The sequence below is a fragment of the Rhincodon typus genome, chromosome 7, assembly GCF_021869965.1.
Source record: "Rhincodon typus isolate 14 chromosome 7, sRhiTyp1.1, whole genome shotgun sequence".
Taxonomy (NCBI): domain Eukaryota; kingdom Metazoa; phylum Chordata; class Chondrichthyes; order Orectolobiformes; family Rhincodontidae; genus Rhincodon; species Rhincodon typus.
Window position 1 is genome coordinate 17,395,114 of NC_063338.1, and position 20,663 is coordinate 17,415,776.

General features: G+C 42.7%; 1 protein-coding gene across 5 annotated transcripts in view; it reads right to left on the bottom strand.

Moving 5' to 3' along the window:
- The window catches only part of LOC109935313 (abl interactor 2), a 138,184-nt gene that overhangs the window by 30,261 nt on the left and 87,260 nt on the right, over positions 1-20,663 (bottom strand). For all 5 annotated transcript variants that reach the window (XM_048598793.1, XM_048598792.1, XM_048598794.1 and 2 more), the window contains exon 3: positions 9,947-10,123. In XM_048598793.1, coding sequence (XP_048454750.1) covers positions 9,947-10,123 — 177 coding nt within the window. The remainder of the gene's footprint in view (positions 1-9,946; positions 10,124-20,663) is intronic.

A 20,663-nucleotide genomic window follows, 5' to 3' on the forward strand; every position in this document is an offset into this window, starting at 1 on the left:
CTCACACTCTCTCAGTCTCCCCCCACACACATCCTCACACTCTCTCACTCTCCCCCACACACATCCTCACACTCTCACTCACCCCTACATACACACACAGTCTCTGACTCCCCACCTCTCTCTCCTTCTTTCTCTCTCTCACACACACGCGCACACACACACACTCTCTCTCTCTCCCCCACACCACACATGCACACACACAGTGTCTCTCCCAACTTCTCTCACACACACACACACGTAAATCTATAGGGTGAATCTGTATTTGCAGGTATATTCTATTTTGTTCAAAAAGCACACAATTTATAAAGTCAATGTGGCATTTTATAAATTCTTTCTTTAGAAATAAAACCAGTCTGACTCCAAACCAAAACACAAACAGATTCTAAACAAGGCCTCACACCTAACATGCATTGTCTGACCTAAAACGTCACCTGCTCCTTACACTAATAAAACCTTTAGTTCTCTCAGGGCAGTGACTTGAAAGGAATTCGGGTTCTTACATATACATATTAATCAATTAAAACCTTTGAATGATTAAACATTTAACAGCATCTTAGGCTTGTTTAATACATTCTCATCTGTGGTGTGACCCTTTGATCTTTTACTCATGAATTCTGTGTCTGATACCACCTCACTAACACCTGAAGGAGGAGCAAGGCTCCAAAAGCTCATGTTTTCAAATAATCCTGTTAATTAAGAAGGGGGTGGGGTGAAGAAAGTGATGGTGTATTCAAAATGGAATAATCAAACATCATCTTTCAGTAGAATTTGGTTATTTGCAGCAGATGGGATGAGGTCAGACAGGAAATCCACAAAACTAATACTTGGACATAATCAATAAAGTCAGGATGATCAGTGATATGGTGGTGCTGGTAATCAGGAACCTCACTCCTTGGCAATACAGCCCAATTTTGCTTCATGAAAGCATATGGACTTCCCATTTTGAGGTCACAAGGTAAAAAGTTTAAGACAAGACCAGCAACCCTAGCTGATTCTGCAGTTCTGATATCAAATATTCCAAGTTTGAGTGGCCAGGGATTTAAGGGATGAAATGATAGTGATCTTCCTATTTCTTTCTGCCTCTAAATGAATTTTATAGTCAGCATATTTGGTTATTTATCTAATCTGAATATTCAGAGCTTAGCGGTGGAGTCCTCCAGACACCAATCTGTAGGATTCAAATAGGAGGGCCAAACTAACAATATCCAGGCGTCAATCTTCATTATGTCCAGCCGACAGCTGGCTTTGTACTTACTGCTGTGTCAAGTGGTACAAGAACTTGAAATTCCCTTACAGACCTACATTCCTAATGTACTTTTAACATGAGTAATCAGAACCAGAAGATCTCACCCAGGGGTGAGTCTCAGGTCATGGCATCCAGAGAACAGCAACAGATATATCTTTGGTTAATCAATACCTGTATTGGCTACAAATGATGAAGTGAGGGAAGAAGGAATCTGATAGAGTATGGACCAGGACCTCAATACCTCACCTCCCAAAATGGTGGCTCCGGCCCTGTGCAACAATGTTGAACACAACTAGAAAAGTAACCAAGAAAATAAATGGCCCACAAGAGAGTAACTGGGCAAACTCAAACCCTGAGTCACAGAAGGAGACTCCAGGAGGAATGACTAAACACTTGGATTAGAGGTGGATTTTAAGAAGGTCTTAAAGGAGGAATGAGAGAAGTGGAGAGATTTAGAGTCAAAATTTCAGTATGTGAGTTATCTGTGGCTGAAGGTACTGCCATCAATGGTGGAACAAAGGAACAATGAGATACACAAGAAGCAACAGTCTAGCAACAGCAGCAGTTAGGTGTATTGGGTGAGATGAACAAGTGATGGGATAGAATAAAGGAAACAAAGTTTTGAGCCAGGTCAAGTTTATGTCGAGTGGATCATAGGAGGCAGCCAGGAGAGCAGTAAAATAGTAGAGTCTGGAGGTAACTAAGGCACTGATTAGGATTTGATAGGCAGGTGGCCTGAGTTAGAGACGGAGGTAGACAGTCTTTAGAGATTACCGAGTCATGAATCAATGGGTAGCTACTGCCCACTGAGAGTGCCAGGAAAAAGTCAATGCCAAATCTGCACATGTCTCAAACTCGGACAGTGTCATCACTCTCTGACTACTCCCACAATATTTCCAAGTTACCCATTGTCTGGTCTCCCCGGTGCATAACAAATAGGTACATACAATGAACGCCAGATTATATATCAAACCCTTTGCAGAAATTTGCTGTTCTCCTTAATGATAGAGGGTTTGGTTTTAAAATACAGCATTACTGAAGTCTGCAAATTTTGGAAATATTATCAATGTAAAAGCTGAATCTACACCCTTGGCCTTGATAGCACATCCTCCCTTTAAAGGACATAAACTATGCAGCATTTAACCACCCAGTCTGTAATATCCTCAGCACAGCAATAGGATGGCGGAGAAGCACTGAGATCTCTTACCTTAAATCTAAGCAACCACTTAATGCATAAATGAAGCAAATGAAAGAAGTAAGAAAAAAAACAGCATTGAAAGGTTAGTTGAAACCACTGGATAGGAGTACAAAAGGAATCAATGTTAAAGCATCTGATACTGAGTCATGTTACAAATTGTTTAGAGTGAAGTTGAACATGAGTCACAAGCACATTCTGAACTATCCTTTCAGAAGGTGTTAACTGCTTCTGGCCATCAAAAGAAGATACCTCAGACATCCCTACAATTACACTTTGCTTATAAGCCTACAGAGAAGTGATTCAATCACCCATTGTTAGAAGTCTTGGCTTTCTGATCATAGCTCTCCAAATCAATGGTTGCAGCAATAGTGCAGCTTGATAATGTGCACTGTTCAGATTCTGCATACTGGTCTGTTCTGAGATGGAGCACAGTAGTGGAAGGAAAATGGAAGGAATCATTTTGATTTAGACACCCAACTTCAAAAATGTTAATGGGTTTCTTGTCCCATTCTAAATCGCAAGGCTGCAAATATTCAAATATAGCTGAGCTGGAGCTATGCAGGAAGAGAAGTAGACTTTCGTGCAGTACATAGTCAAAGGATTGGTCTACTTGAACACTGTGCACTTTTGACACCTCCAGCTTCTCCAGCCCCTTCAACCCTCTCATACTCACAGTAGAACCTCCATTTAGATTTGGAAACTCTCCAAGAGTTAGTGGGTAAAGGGTTCTATGCAACATACAGACTAGACAGTGACAAGGTTCAGTACTTCAGTGATGTGGGTAACTGGTCAAAAGCTAGGATACCTGTGGACAGGTCATGTACCTCAATTCCCTCAAATTGGAAGAAAATGAAAATTGGCCTGGCCTCCTGAACTGGACCAGATTCCAACAGCCACACCTGGAAAATCTTGGATGTGCATTCATCTACTTAAAGTTGAACCAGTTTTGCTAATATCTCTGGTCAAATCACCGGAAACTCCCTGTCTAAAGTGACGCTGCAAGAATGACCAGTTACTTGTGGACTGCAACACAAAGTTCAACATCTTCAGGAGATGAAGGAGAAAACTGACAGGGAACAGTGTAACATCTGTGTTTTCCAACAATTGGGTCCCCTACCTTTCATGTCCTTTATGACCTTTATCATCCTGATGTTAGCTACTACTTAGATAAACTCTGATAATAACAGAAAGCTGTCGTACTCAAGTCCTCTGAGTAGCTGCTTAAATTAAATCAGGAGAGGTGTATGAGAAGCAGCTCAATCAAAGTGTCAGTTGGCAAAATATTCAACAAAGAAAAAATTATAGCTCTGCATCAAACTTTGGAGATGTACGAGGTAAACAGTAATCCAGTCACATTCTGAGGATATTCTACAGATGTTCTAGAGATGAATAGGAGCATATTGAAGAATCTGGTAAGCAAGTGGGCTGATAGGACCAATGGATACGGTGGAAGGATGGGACTGGGAGAGTTGCTGAGAGGGAGAGAGCTAGGGATATGGTGAGAAGATGGGAACAAGGATCATGGTGAGAAGGTGGTTTGGCTAAATATAGACAAAAGAAGGCAGGTAGGTGAAGATAATGGATATCATGAGAAGATATGCTTCAGGGATATGACGTGATGGTGCAGAACTGGGACTGAGGGACAGGTTACTTTTTTTTATTCATTCACAGGATATGGGCATCATTGGCTAGGCCAGTATTTATTGCCCATTTAACTGTCCTGTGGGCAGCTGACAGTCAACCACATTCCTGGACTACAGGGCATCAGTCTAAGGAACGAGGGGAAAGAATACACAGGAACCTAAGAGGCAACTATTTTATTTTACAGAGGGTGGTACGCATATGGAATGAGCTGCCGGAGGAAGTGGTTGAGGTGGGTACGTTAACAATATTTAAAAGGCATTTGGGCGAATACATGGACAGGAAAGGTTAGAATGATATGGGCCATGTGCAAGGAATGCATGGATGGACATTTTGATTGGCATGGACCCGTTTGAGCCGAAGGGCCTGTCTCCATGCTGTAGGGCTCAATGACTCTAAGTGAAAATGGGAGGGTTGGCTGTGATAAAAGCAGCTTATGTCATGACAGAGCCTGGGATGTAGCGGCGGGTAAAGCTGTAGCAGTCCTGAGACAGAAACGCTGGTTAGGGAACAGGGTGATATCTTAAAAGTGGGAAACAACTGGAAGCTCAGAGGTTCCTCTATATTGAGGAGATGAAACGCAGACTGGGCACTGCTTTGTGGAAGATCTACACTGTTTGTAAAAATCGCTCCAAACTTCCAGTTTCTTGGATCTTGGCCCTGCTGCAGTGCTCCAGTGAGGCTCAGTGCAAGCTGGAAAAACAGCAACTCATTTTCCGCTTTGGGACCCTGCAGCCTTCAGGACTCAATATCTAATTTAGAACCTGAACATCACCCTCTACGTCCTTTATCCACGTCCACAGCAAAGCCCCGTCATGACATGGGCTGCTTTCAGCACAGCTAATCCAATTTCACCGAATCATGGACCCCATTGTCAGCTTTTCTTTCTCCCTGGATTACTATTATTCATCTCTTCGTCCAATAGTCTCTCTCTCGCTCTCTCCCTCTCTCTGGGATCCATCTCTACCTCTGTTCACTCCTTTTCTCCCACACCTGCCCAATCCCTGTTTTCACCATATTTTCTTTTCCTAGCTACTATCAGTTCTGAAGAAAGGTCACTAAATTCGAAACATTAACTCTGCTTTCTGTCCCGAAATGCTGCCAGACCTGCTGAGTTTCTCCAGTAATTTCTGGTTTTGTTTCACATTTCCAGCATCGGCAATTCTTCGTTTTATTTTTGTAAACCAACTGCTACTTTATTGAATGCTGCACCACTGAGTTTGGAAATGGCATAGGGCTCCAGAGCACTAACAGAAGGTACTTAGTGACTCACTACGTCCCACCTAAATTCTATTTCAGTTCACAATTGGACACTGCACTTAGCTTTAACTCGCAGACAATATCAATTTCAGAAATGTACCAGTAGGTGGTAGTCACCACCAGGAAACGCTGCCAAAACAAGATCCAAAGAATATCTCAGATAAAACAACATCTCTCCATCTTTTGAGAGCAGGAACCTATACTGAGCTCATAAAGGAAATTCAAAGAGGCATTTCACCAGATCTTGAATCTGCAACCACTGAATTTATCTAACACAGTGTTAGTCTCAGGAGGTTCTGAAGTTGTATTATGATTCAGTGTTTCATGATGATTTTTCCTATCATGTTGTCAGCCATATGCAGACAAAATGCCACTTTTTGATGTAGTGCCCAATTTTTATTAAATAGTTTCAAACTCTTGACGCATGGTTTTGCACTTCCAAGAACTGAGCCAGAATGAGTAATCAGCACCCCAGTATGCCCCCTCCTTTGTTCTCAAAAATGCTGACGAAAGTTCGGCAGTTGGTCTGTTATACCAGAATGATGTTGTACTGATAACACACCCAAGTAGCCATACAGGTACCTGGGGCATGAGCACAGACTTCCTCCAGACTCCCTTCAGTGACCCCTGAGTAGCAAGATGGCACAAGGCAGTCGGCTGCCTATATTTCCCCTAGCTTGATAGTGATCTGACCTGGCTGCCAGCCATTAATTCAGCACAGACCAGGGGTAGAATCTGGGACAAATCATTATTTGGTGCTGTGGCACATTTAGCCATCAGGAACCAGGAAGCCGTTTAATATTAGCCTTCCTCAAAAATCCAACCTCGACTCCTCAGTCCTTGCAGGCCACCATTACATTCCCAATTCCCTTCACTCTACAAGTGCTTGAATAGCTGTTATCTCCAAGGCCCAAGCCCATCTTTGTTGCAACAACAGCTTTGAATCCCTCCAATCGGGTTCTCTGTTACAGTACTAAAGAAGGTCTCATGCAAATCATTAATGACATCCAATGTGACCATAAGAAAGATAAACTATCCTAAGCTTCTTGATCTGTCAGCAGCCTTCAACGTTGTTGACCAAGCCAGATGGCAGGAATGGCAGATGCTGGAGTCAGAGTCAAAACAGTGTGGAGCTGGAGGAACACAGCAGGTCAGGCAGCATCAGAGGAGCAGGAAAGTTGAAGGGTCCCAACCCGAAATGTTGACTCTCCTGCTCCTCTGATGCTGCCTGACCTGCTATGTTCCTCCAGCTCCACACTACGTTGACCATGCCATCCTGCTCCAAAGCATCTCCTTTGTAGCTCAACTGACTGAGAATGCACTTGCCTGATTCTATTCTTATTATTTCAATCAGAACAAGAGAATGCTCTATGAAGGTTTCTCTTCCTGCTTGATCTGTTATCTCTGGAATCTCCTGTTACAAATTACACTAAACTCTTACCTATCTAGTGCTTCTCTGGACTACTTGAATGCCTCTGATTTGATTTATCATGGTATTTGTCTGCTACCTGATATTGGATGCAGACATTTCTTTCAGCCAAATAGAGGAGATCAAAGCAATTATCTTCAATCTGACTACAAATTTCGGCCCCCTAGTCACTAAATCTATGCCTCTTCCCAGCAGCTATCTGAATCTGTACTATGGTAATCTAACTGACTTTCAGTCCCCATATGCCTCCTTCACATGTTTGCCTAAGTGCTCTGTAATAATGCCCAATTCCACCTGTCTCAGGTCATCTGCTACTGAAACCATCTTTCATGCTTTTGCTATCTCTAGTCCAAACTACTTTAAGATTCTTTAGGTTGCCTCCCAGCTCCCACCCACTGTAAACATGAGTTGAATTCTGTCTTCTGTACTCTAACTCACACCTAATCAACCATCACTCAGGCTTGCTGACATCTACTGACCCCGATCCTGCAACACCTCTATTTTTTAAATTCTCACCGTTGTTTTCAAATCGCTCCCTAACCTGGACCGCTCCCAAATCTGTTACCTCTTCCAACCCACTGACATCTCTTTCAGTTGATTTCTCTTGTACCTCTCAGATTTTAATCACATTATGTCTTAGTGGCTAAGTCTTCAGGTCCTGAGGCCCTAAACTCTGGAATTCCCTCCCTCAACATCTTCCTCCGTAAAACTGACATATCTGACCACGCTTTTAGTTCATGCTGTAAATACCTCATTTGGCTTGGTATCAGAATTTGTTTGATAACGCGTGTGAAATGTCTTGGAACATTTTAATATGTTAAAGATGATATACAAATGCAAGTATCTGTTAGTTGATCATCTTTTCAGATCTGGATAGATAACATAAGAACTAGGAGGAGGAGTGTGCCATTCGGCCCCTCAAACCTACCTCATTATTCAACAAGATCGTAGCTGATCTGCCACAGACTAAAATTTCTCTTTCATGCTAACTTATCATAACCTTGAACTCCTTGATATTTCAAAAATCAATCCACCTTTAAATACTTTCAATGGTCTAGCCTCTGCAGCTGTTTGGGACAGAGAATTCCAGACACAACTTTTTATCTTCTGAAAGAAGAAATTCCAATGCATCTCAGTTTTAACTACGTGTCTCTTTATTCTCTAAAAATGTCTCTCAGTTCAAGATTCTGCCATTAGAGGAAACATCTTAATATCTCCCCTGTCAAGCTGTGTCAGAATATTGTATGTTTCAATAAGATCACCTCTTATTCTTCTAGACTCTATTGAATAAAGTCCTAATCTGCTTCGCCATTCTTGGTAAGCCAATCCTTCTTCCCAAAAAAAGTCTTTTGAATAGTCTCCACTGCCAGTATATTCTTTCTTAAATTTGGGGACCCAAACTGTACACAGTACTCCAGATGCAACCTTACCAGTACCCTGTAAGTTGTAACAAGACTGTCCCCTTTTTAAACTCCAATCCTCCAGCAAAAAAGACCAAACTGCCATTTGCTGTTTTAATTACTTGCTGAACCTGCATACTAACATTATGTGTTTCATGCAAAAGAATACCCAGATCCCTTTGCACTGCATCTTTTTTGGAATCTCTCTCCATTTAAATAATAGTCCTGCAGTCTGCACTGGGAACAAGAACTTTGTACCATTGACAAGGGCACTGACTGAGGCTCCTCCAAAGTTAAGTTCTGGATCCTCATACCTTAGCAACAAGATCATCACCAGTTAAGAATCAACTGCAGAACTCCTGAGTTCATGTTCCATTACCTCAACATATCACTAGTAACGGAGCAAATCTGACTGAATCTTCTTGATATCCTGACTCTCAGTTCTTTATCCCTTGTTAAGGCAGAGACACTATTTCACTCCTCCACTCCACAAAAAATCTGTTTTGTCGCAAAAAGTAGAATTGGAAACATTTTCAATGAAGTTCTAGCTCTGTGGTTCACATCTGCACAGGCTGATCGGAACGCTACTTAATTAACCTTCTGCAGGGAGGCCAAAGATAGACTGATACTGTACAGGTACATATTTAACTGTAGTGTCACATACCTCCTCCTGCCACAAGAGCATACTGGTTCATACGACCATCAAAATAGGAGATATGCATTCAGCTCCTTTGTTCCTGAGCTCAGTTTGCCCGTTTTCACTCTCCACCCTCAATACTTTCACCTGACAAAAATCTACAACAATTTAGGACAGAATTTGACATTCCTCTAAATTTTTTGACATAATATGCTTCCTGATTTCAATCCTAATGGATTTAGCTGTGATTTTAAGATAATGACTACTAATTCTGAGGAAACAGTTTCTCTGCTGTACGCTTGTTAATTCTACATCACTGTTCTATTCCCCTCCGTATCTCCTGAAGATAACTTTTATTTGGATACAGTTCCACAGGCAAGCAAGTACCTTGCATTTAAATGGTTCTCAACATGTGAATAAGGACAGTGAGCATTAGCAGATATTTCTGGGACAACTGGGGGACAATGTTGTCAAATGTACTCTCCTGACAACATGCACATATACTCCCCAACAGGGTTCACGGAGGCAGATCATGAGTAGGAACTCTGGGTAATTATTTCGTCATCTGTAATGGAGATCCCAGGAGGAGATCAGCTGACTCAGTACAGAGCGGAGACCAAAGCTGGGTCCAATGATTTATGCTGGTTATTTCCCTGCTGATGTATGTTTCTCACAATATTAAGGTGGGAATGCAAATTTTTCATAGTCATTCCCATGTTGGAGGCAGTGTGAAAGGTGGAGCCTTCTAAATCTGAAGCCATCACAGGCCAATTGAAAGATGCAGCAATATGAAAGGACTTCAATATATTAATCCACATGTACCAGCAGACATGGCTATCTTTAACAGCTAATGGCTGCCATGAGATGACTTTAATAGAGCATTAAAAATGGCAGTTTTCTATATATGACAATTTTCTATAAATGAATATCAGGTTAAAACATTGCTTACTGGACCATTCTTTACATAAAATACTATATTGCTAACATTCCAGTAAACTTTAACGAGATGCCAAATTTAAAAGAGTGACTCCCAAACCATTTCTAATGCATAATACCCGCCTTTATCCAAGTAGTTCCTGTAACTCCTACTCCAACAAAGTGTTCTGTTAGCTGTTCCTGGGCTTACAAAGCATACCTTCACTCCATGACCGATGTCATCCAGGATAGCATAATCGATGGGCTTCCTGATGTACCTGACAGGCCTCTCAGGGTTAGATGGAGCAATGATTTTATGAGTCCTGGAGGTGTTTTTGTTGGTTGTCAAGATACCAATCTCTCTTCTAGCAACCTTCTCCTTGTGAATGTCCACAGTCTGAAAAGGGAATAATGACCTCAGTCAGAACAGTGGCAAAATATCATAAAGAATGTTAGATAATTAGTACAAGTGGCAAGTACACAGTCCTGTCAATAGACAAGGAAGTTTGGCACAGCTAAACCATGAATTGGAGACACAGCCAAGCCAATGGACACTGAAGAAAGAAAATCTCTCAGCTTGACCAGCAGACAGTGTGGTGATATTCATTCAGCACCAATAGGCAACAGTGAGCAGGCTTCCAGCATCAACTGTTGGGAATTGGGGGCAGGACAGAGTTCCAAAGCAAATGCAGATGGGTTCCCCAGCACCAAAGGGAAGCCATAGCTATTAACAGAATGTTATTAGGTGCTTGGAGATGATCTGACATCAACACCACAGAGTACTAATTCGTAAAGTTACATAATAATACAACTAAGTTGGTATCTGAACTGGAGGATTTAGCCGCAAGGAAAGATTAGAAATGCTGGGGTTGTTTTTCTTGAAGCAGCTAAAGTTGAGAGGGGACCTGCCAGAAGTCAATTATTCCATTAGTAGCAGTCAATAATCAGGAAGCATAGATTTAAGATAAGATGCAGAAGGCTAACAGGAAAGTTGAGGAGGAATGGTTTCACTCAGAGTGGTGAGAATCCAGAAGTCACTGCCTAAAAGGGTGGTTAAGTCATAAATTATGGTAACATTTTAAGCAGTATTTAGAATTTTGTTTGTGCTGCCATAGTTCCCAAGGCTATGGACCAAAAGATGGAAAATAGGATTAATGCAGTCAGATCCTTTTTTGACTGACGTGGACAAGATGGAAAGAAAGTTTTCACTATGTGTTGTAATATATTTAGCCCCACTCCTGAAAAACAACTCTTGACCCTCCAATCTTACAAACTACCGTCACATCTCCAATCTCCCTTTCCTTTTCAAAGTCTTTCAATGTAGTGTAAAGTCTGATATTACCAGATGAGTGGAGTGTTTATGATATTGGTTAACATAGGAGGTAGGAGATTGGGTAATCAACAGCTACCTGGGAATGAGATTGAGTGAGCAGGAGGCAAGCCTCATGGACAAGACAAACTCAGAAAGGGCATGTGTGGAGACAGGCGGGAAACCATAGGAAAATGCAGTTTAGGGCTAAGGCATGAAGAAAATTAACGGAGTTAGGCTGGGTAGACCACAGGAAGAGTGGAATGTGGTTTAACACTTCAATTTATTTTTAAAAGGAGAATTTACCTCACGCAGTGAGTTAAGATAATCTGGAATGCACTGCCTGAAAAAGATGTGGAAGCAGATTGAACAGTAAGTTGCAAAAGGGAACCAGGCAACTTGAAAAATTTAAAAGAAAATACATGGCTATGGGAAAGGCAGAGGAGTGAGACTGATTGCGTGGTTCTTTCAAAAGGTTGACGGATACAAAGGGCTACAAAATTCCAAAAACTACAATTTCTCTCAGCTCAGCTGATAGTGACCACAAGGAGTTGAGGTCCTGGCACCGCTACAAGATGGAAGCAAAGCTGTCAGATGGTTGAGTGGTTCTACTGTGAATTTTATATTATCTTCTGTAACACCACATAAAACCCAAACCTTTTGCCTGGTCCCAGGATTTTAACCAGAATAGTCCAACAGCAGGCCATGCAGATAGTACCAAGGTAGCTCAAAAATTAGTGTCAATCACAGTCATTATTCAAATCTGCAGCATATGCTTTGCTGCTCAGGCACTGGATGCATTATGACAAAAGAGTTAAAATTATGTTCTTTTATCTCAGCATAATGGGCATTGATCCAGCTCCAGTTCACATGATCCAAGTTTGCTTGATCTTGTAGCCGTAAGCCTAATGCAAGCTCGTCCTTAATAAACAAGAGCATAAAACAAAACCGCAACAGACTCAGTATGTTAATTCAGAGAGCTGACAGGGTGGCTAGAAGAGAGGCAATAATCACAGCAATGCAACAGAAGTCAAGTGTGAAAACAGAAGGAACTTTACAGTGAAGAGTTTTACCTGTTGGTAACCTGTTGATTGATACTGGGTCGCTAAGCTGAAAAAGCTTCAGTACCTGAGCGCCAAAATTCTGCATCTCGGTAAAGTTTCTCTCCAGTCTGACCTGATTGACTTAAACATCAAGGAACTTAACCAGACATGCATGAGGATGTGTCAGGAGGCTAACATGAATTTATCTTCTCTCGCCATCATGGACTAATCTGGATATTACAAACATTTTCCCTTTACATTTCAGAGTTCACTTTCTAGCTCTTTTTACCTTATCACAAGTTAGGGACTCATTTTATTCCAAGTACCTTGAAAACAGGTTCTTCCCATTAAAACAGAAAGGGCAGCATTAAACCACAGAGACCAGGAGGTTCAAGTTTCAACTCTTGATCTATGTTGAATTAGCTCATCTCAGCAAGATTACAAATTAGTGGTATTCAAGCGAGCCTCAGTACCTCGACATTAAAAGAAAATCAGCTAATGCTCCCATTGCTGTTAATATACAGTGGCCCTGCGAGAAAGCATACAAATATAAATGTCTGGGGGCAACCATCCATGCTGATGTAGTGACTTTAACATAAAGAGATACGAAGGAAGTCCACTGGTAGGCATCAGACATGAAGAAGATTTCAGGGAGATGTGCAAAGACAAGGACAAAAAGGGTTCTGAAATGTTGACGTGGAAGGAGTTAGGATAGTTGAAGGGTCTATCATCAGTGGTAGATCTTTTTGGGGAGGCAGGAGATGAACCATAAGTTTGAATAGAGAATGTGGCCAAGGCCTGAATAAACTGTAGAGATAAAGTGAAGCTACAGAAGAATGTGTGTTCAAGGGTTTCAGAATCAATGTCCCAGTGAAGCTATTGGAGACAAGCAAGGTAGTAAAGCCTGAAATCATGTGGCGAAAGGGATTGGGATATTACAGGAAAACAGCTAACAGCAAGATGAGGTGAATCTGATGGAAGTTGGAGGTGAGCAGGAGAATGCAGTACCATAGGAGCTGAAGTTTGTGTTGGGAGCCATTTGGAAATTGTCTTGCTATGATTTCAGATAACTTTCAATAGTTTAGCTAACGATAGATGAAAGGTTAATTTGATGAGGTGTTGATACAGTGTTTATGAAACTGTACCTGATGCTAGAGTGGTGCCTTTAAGATGGAACAGGCAATAAAAGAAACAGGAAAAAGTACTCAAGGTACTAAAAAAAAATGGCTGTATTTTGCTTCATCCTTTCAGTTCAGCAGCAGTTATTGATAAGAAACAAATGAACTCATTAAAACCTACATATCTAAACGAAATCATTCAATGCCCTCAATCAGAAGCCTCTTAAATCCGTAACAAGTTGCAAGCTGCTTAAGTCAATGCTCACTGCAGCACACACTGACTCTGCACTGTGTAGATATTCTTAATAAAAAGCTTCACACCAGCCCTTCAGGTTCAGGTGCGTTTGGAAATGTAAGATTTTTAATAGTCATTACCAATTAAACTTCCCAACTCAACAGTCAGCCAATTAAGCTCAGCCTTCAAAGTGCACAGCCCTCTCCATCCACATTATATTAACATTCTGTGGCACCAGCAAGCTGAAAAGCTCGCGAAATAGAAAGACAGACATCGTTGATGTGTCTCAGAGATATCTGCCTACTTTAAATTTCAGTACCTTGCGTATTGCCAATTTTGATCATCCTGCAATACACTGCTGAGGACTCTTACCTTGCACTGGTAGTGTCTTGAAGATGGCGATTCACCTTGCAGTATAGACCAAATTGATACCAGCAACCATGCCTTTGATATCTCACCTAAGCAGCCAGTCTTTATCCCAAGCTCAGGCCAGAGCCAGGATCCTTCCTGCATCCAATACCCACTCTTCCCAATAAAGGTCACTGAGCAGCGACTGGGGGAAGAATCCTGGCTGATCTTTCCCACTGAAATCAACTCTTACATTTCTGCCAGGATAAGCTTTTTCAGGAAAGACCAAGGAACAAACTTGGCAGTTTCATGCTCTGCACAATTCATCTGCTAAACTCAATGGCTCATTACAGTTTAGTTCCACATTTCTATCAACATCCAGTTGATACATTTTTTATTCACTCATGGGACATGTGTGCCACTTGCTAGTCAGTATTTATTACCCATCCCTAGCTGCCTTGGAGAAGGTGGTGGTGAGTGCCTTCTTGAACTGCTGTAATCAGTATACTGTAGGTTGACCCACAATGTCCTTAGGAAGGGAATTCCAGATTTTTGATCCAGCAAGTGAAGGATATATTTCCAAATCAAGATGGTGAGTGGCTGGGTGGAGAACTTGCAGGTGGTAGCGTTCCTGCGTATCTTCGAGATGGAAGTGATTGTGGGTTTGGAAGATGCTATTTAAGGATCTTTGATACATCTTATAGATAGTACACACTGCTGTTACTGAGCATTGGTGGGGGAGGGAATGGATGCCTGTGATGTAGCGGCCATCAAGCAAACTACTTTGTCTTGAATGGTATTAAGTTTCTTGAGCGTTGTTGAAGCTGCACCCATCCAGGCAAGAGTGCAGGATTCCCTCACACGCCTGACTTGTGCCTTGTATATGGTAGACAGGCTCTGGGAAGTCAGGAGAATGAATTACTTGCAGCAGTATTCCTAGTGTCTGACCTGCTCTTATAGCCACTGTATTTATGTGGCAAGTCCAGGTGAACTTCTGGTCAATGGTTAACCCCCCCAAGGATGTTGATGTGGGGATTCAGTGATGGAAATACCATTTAATGTCAAAAGATAGTAGTTAGATTGTCTCTTATTGGAAATGGTCATTGCTTGTTGTTAATGTTACTTGCCACTTGACAACCCAAGCCTGGATATTGTCCAGATCTTGTTGCATTCAAACATGGACTACTTCAGCATCTGAGAAGTTGTGAATGGCACTGAACGTTATGCAATCATTGGTGAACAACCCCACCATATAATGGAGGGAATATCGTTCATGAAGCAGCTGAATATAGTTGGGCCAAGGACACTACCCTGACAAACTCTTGAAGAGATATCCTGGGGCTGAGATGACTGATCTCCAACAAGCATAACTACCTTCCTTTGTGCCAGGTATGAGTCTAACCAGCAGACAGTCTGGCCCCTGACATCCCTTGGTTCTAGTTTGGCTTGGGATCTTTGATGCCGCACTCAGTTGAATGCAGCCTTGTTGTTAAGAGATGTCTTTCTCATCTCACCAGTTGCTCAGATTAGTAATGGGGTCCACAAGTTGTCTTATTTGGGAGCACTCTTGCTGTTGAATCAAAGGTCATAGAATCAAAACCTACAGGAATACTGCTGAAGGGCTACATTGCTTTTCATATTGTCTTTCAAGTGAGATGTTGCCTTATGTGCAAGTCAGCTCCAACTGACACTTCCTATTAATTGACATGTGAACCTGGAATGAGGATAGTGTGCCTTAGATGAAGTGAAAAATCAGCTGTAGCGGGATTCAAACCGAACTTAGCTCAGACTTCCATCAGGTAATTGTATCATTTCAGAAAATTAATGGTGCCCACACTGGATACTTTTTTTTTGACAGGTTAAGTGACAAAATAAGGCCATTCATGGATAAGTTAATTCATAGAATGATGCAGTACCAACTCGCTGCTGAAGCCATTTCATCAAAAGAACAGATAAAGCAACAGTCTGTCAGTTAGACCTTTCTAAGATTTTGTTTTAGATCTTTTGAATATAAATCCTTAAAACAAATCCCAGCAAAGACAGCAGCTGCCCCAATCCCTAATGATTATTGCTTATTATAATTACCTGTGCCAGTTAAAGTGGAGGAAGATAATGCTGTTGTCTGTTTACTTGCTAATCTATAAACAACTTTTCTCAACACTAATGGATGGATTTAAATAAGACTTAGTCCACAAATCGGGTACAGCCCAAGGAAGATATTAGAGTTGGTTCCATGGTGTCGCAGTTAGCACTCTGGACTTCAAATGTCAGTGGAGCCAAAAGCTGTCTTATGGGCTCAGTGGTTTGCACTGCTGCCTGTCAGCACCAGGGACCCGCGTATGATTCCACGCTCAGGTGACTGTCTGTGTGGAGTTTGCACATACTTCCCATATCTGCAAGGATCTTCACCGGATGCTCCGGTTCCCTCCTACAGTCCAAAGATGTGCAGGTTGGGTGGATGGGCCATGATAAATTCCTCTGTAGTAACAGTAGGGATGTGTAGGTTAGTTGGATTAACCACGGTAAATATGGGGATAGGGTGGAGCACTAGGTCTGGGTGGAATGTTCTTCAGAGGCTCAGTGCATTTGTGATGAGCCAAATGGCCTCTTTCCAGCCTGTCGGGATTCTATGAAGAAATGATTGGTTATGGTGAAAATAAAGATGCAAATCCTAGATGTTTTTAAAAGAGTCATTAACACGGAGACTTGGGGTGAAATAATTTTTTAATGGAAGTATGGGTGGTTTTATCTGGAATGTTGCTGACTGCTTTAGAATGTTGCAGACTACCTCAACTGCTGTGGTGGAATTCTTCACAGCCATCAATATGTGATTACAGTTTTCAGAGCAGCGTGTTCCATATGGATTGAAATGAAGCTGTCCCCTTGAGATAATACAAAATACAAAAAAATTATTTCTCAGCTTTGTGCTTGCAACACATGAACTAGGGATGAAACTGCGTCATTGAAATAACCTTGAGTTAACAGTGTGGTGGAGGTACGTGCTCTACCTAATGTTATTTTTGCTGGTTAGTAGCATATTCCTGCAAAAGGAGGAATGCTGTGCTACTTCTGGTAAATTCTAAGGACTGAATCTTGAAATGCTTCTTGAGAGGACTTTCTACGAGACAGAGGCCCTTGACACATACAACGAACAAGTAGTTGTACACATTTACTTAAAGGTATGCTGATCCCCATGTCTGGTGTCTGGCAACAGTATTCTCTGTTAAGCCTGTCCTGACCAAATTATGCTCCTGTAGGCCAAGGAAGATGGTTGAAAAAAATACAAGACAACATTGACAACAAGACAAACTAGCAAAATAAGCATTTAATTAACAAATGAATTTATAATGAAGAGAGAAACAAGGGGCTTTATGGGTACAGATACATAAATCATTAAAAATAGCGATGCAGCTTACAAAAGCAGGCAAATACTGTTACAAAGTTGGGTCAAGTACTTGTGGATTGGGAGGCAGGAAGTTAAGAATTTGGTGTTTGTAAAATGCGAGCGGGGAAAACATTGCATGGTCCCTTTAAAAGATCATGTGCTTTTTCTGTGCTTAGAAATTTAAAATTGATGTCTGTGACCAGCAGCTTGAAAGTTTGCAAGTACACAGAGCTCCTGAGTTGAAACATTTGTATCAAAAGGCCATACAATTAGCAAGCTAAACAGCAGTTTTTACCAAGACAACAGGCTTTTGAATTTAGCCACTTTGAACCAGGTATTTAGATACCAAAAACCTATTAAATTTAACTGATTGTTTTGACAACACAAGTAAAAAAATATTGATATGTCATCAAGAGTATAAAAAGGGGACAGTTGGACAAAGACATCAGAGCTAGTTGCTATCTGCCAGAGCTAATAGCCCTCAGTTCTCAAGAGAATATCACTGGGTCTCACAACCTCCTTTATGCCTTAGAAAAAGCACTAACTAAATAACAAAGATAACAACGGCACAACTACTTAATATTCCTAACAGAAGAATCGACGGAGAAGGCATAGAACATTCCAGAAGACATTTAACCTAGCCAACTTAACAACGGAACCTCCAAAATGTCCACCTCCTTCCTCAACCGAGGATTCCCCAGCACTGTTGTCGACAGGGCCCTCAACCAGATCCAACCCATCTCCTGCACTTTTGCCCTCATCCCCTCTCTTCCCTCCCGCAACAGCGATAGAATTCCCCTTGTCCTTACCTACCATCCCACCAATATCCACATCTAGAAGATCATCAGCTGCCATTTCCATACCTCCAGCAAGATGCTACCACCAGACACACATTCCCCTCCCCTCCCCTCCCTTGTTTGCCTTCTGCAGGGACCATTCCCTCTGGAATACTCTGGTCCACTCTTCCTTCACTCCCAACACACCCTCTCAGAACCTTCCCTGCAACCACCAAAGGTGTAACACCTGCCCATTTACCTCCTCCCTACTCAGTATCCAAAGATCCAAACATAGGTCCAGATGAAGCTGCATTTTACCTGCACTTCCCACAATCTAGTCTATTGCTTTAACTGCTCACAAGGTGGTCTCCTCTACATTGGGGAAACAAAGCATAGACTGGGTGACCACTTCACAGAACATCTATGCTCTGCCTGCAAGAAAGACCCTGACCTTCCAGGTGCCTGCCACTTTAACACACCACCCTGTTCCCTGGCCAACATCTGTCTCAGGCTCGCTGCAGTGTTCAGTGCAAGCTGGAAGAACACCTCATTTTCTACTTGGGGAGAATGTAGCTCTCAGGACTCAATATCAAATTGAAAAATTTTAGGGCCTGAACTCTCCCATCTCCTAGCCCGCTAACCTACACACCAGGCCTTGTTATCACATAGCCTGCCATTACAACAACCACCTATTGTCAGTCATTAACAGTCTCCATTAACAGCTACTCACCCTCCCAGCCAGATCATTATCTACTCCTTTGTCTGTCCAATTGTTCTTCTCACTCTTTTGGGCTCTATCCCCACCTACTGTTTACTCCTTACCCCCTCCCCCTACCTTATCATCTGCATAAAAACTGACATTTTCCCAGCTACCATCAGTTCTGAGGAAGGGTCACCAGACCCAAAAAGTTAACTCCGATTTCTCTTCACAGATGCTGCGAGACCTGCTGAGCTTTTCCAGCAACCTCTGTTTTTGTTCCTGATTTACAGCATCCACAGTTTTTTTGTTTTTTTTAAGATTAAGGGATGACCTTACTGAAGTGTTTAAAATTATGAACAATTTTGATAGGGTAAAGAAGGATATTCTATTTCTACTGGTTCTATGTCAGTAACTAGAGGTCACAATTTCAAGACGGTCAGCAAGAGAGCTAGGAGTGAGATCAGGAGAAACCTCATTAGTGAAGGTGTTAGGATTTAGAGTGCACTGCCTGGGAAGGTGGTGGAGGTGGAGTCCACAGGTGGTTTCTAAGGAGAGTTGGATATTTTTGAAAGTAATGCATTTTGAGGGCTACAGGGATAGGTCTGAAGAATGAGACCAGCTGGGTAGCTCTTTTGGAAGCCTGTACAGACACAATGGGTCGAATGGCCACCTTCTGTACTAGAAAATTTTGTGATCATGTGAATTCCTGAGCCATTTTCAAGTGTTTGTCACCAGCGATCAGTATTATTGAAATCCAACGCCTTAGCTTGGCCCTTTGGTGTTTTAGGGCAGAGGGCTTGTCTGTTCTTTATTTCTCTGAAGTGAAAAGCCAAAAACATTTTATTGATAAGCTCAGAGGTAGTAGAAACTGCAGATGCTGGAGAATCCGAGACAACAAGGTGCAGGGTTGGATGAACACAGCAGGCCAAGCAGCATCATAGGAGCAGAAAGGCTGACGTTTCGGGCCTAGACCCTTCATCAGAAAAGGGGGAGGGGAAGTGGGGTTCTGAAATAAATAGGGAGAGAGTGGGAGGCGGATAGAAGAGGGATAGAGGAGAGGATAGGTGGAGAGGAAACAAACAGGTCGAAGAGGCGGGGATGGGGCCAGTAAAGGTGAGTGTAGGTGGGGAGTTAGGGAGGGGATAGGTCAGTCCAGGGAGGACGGACAGGTCAAGGGGGCGGAATGAGGTTAGTCGGTACGAGATGGGGGTGCGGCTTGAGGTGGGAGGAGGGGATAGGTGGGAGGAAGAACAGGTTAGGGAAGCGGGGACGAGCTGGACTGGTTTTGGGATGCGGTAGGGGGAGGGGAGATTTTGAAGTTTGTGAAATCTACATTGATACCATTGGGCTGCAGGGCTCCCAAGCGGAATATGAGTTGCTGTTCCTGCAACCTTCGGGTGGCATCGTTGTGGCACTGCAGGGGGCCCAGGATGGACATATCGTCTGAGGGGGAGTTGAAATGGTGCGCGACTGGGACGTGCAGTTGTTTATTGCGAACCGAGCGTAGGTGTTCTGCAAAGCGGTCCCCGAGCCTCCGCTTGGTTTCCCTGATGTAAAGGAAGCCACACCGGGTACAGCGGATGCAGTATACCACATTGGCAGATGTGCAGGTGAACATCTGCTTGATGTGGAAAGTCTTCTTGGGGCCTGGGATGGGGGTCAGGGAGGAGGTATGGGGGCAGGTGTAGCACTTCCTGCGGTTGCAGGGAAAAGTACCGGGTGTGGTGGGGCTGGAGGGGAGTGTGGAGCGGACAAGGGAGTCACGGAGAGAGTGGTCCCTCCGGAGAGCAGATAAGGGTGGGGAGGGAAAGATGTCTTTGGTGGTGGGGTCGGATTGCAGATGGCGGAAGTATCGGAGGATGATGCGTTGGATCCGGAGGTTGGTGGGGTGGTACACGAGGACGAGGGGGATTCTTTTTTGGTTCTTATTGCGTGGACGGGGTGTGAGGGATGAGTTGCGGGAAATGTGGGAGACACGGTTGAGGGCGTTCTCGACCACTGAGGGGGGGGGGGGGGGGGGGGT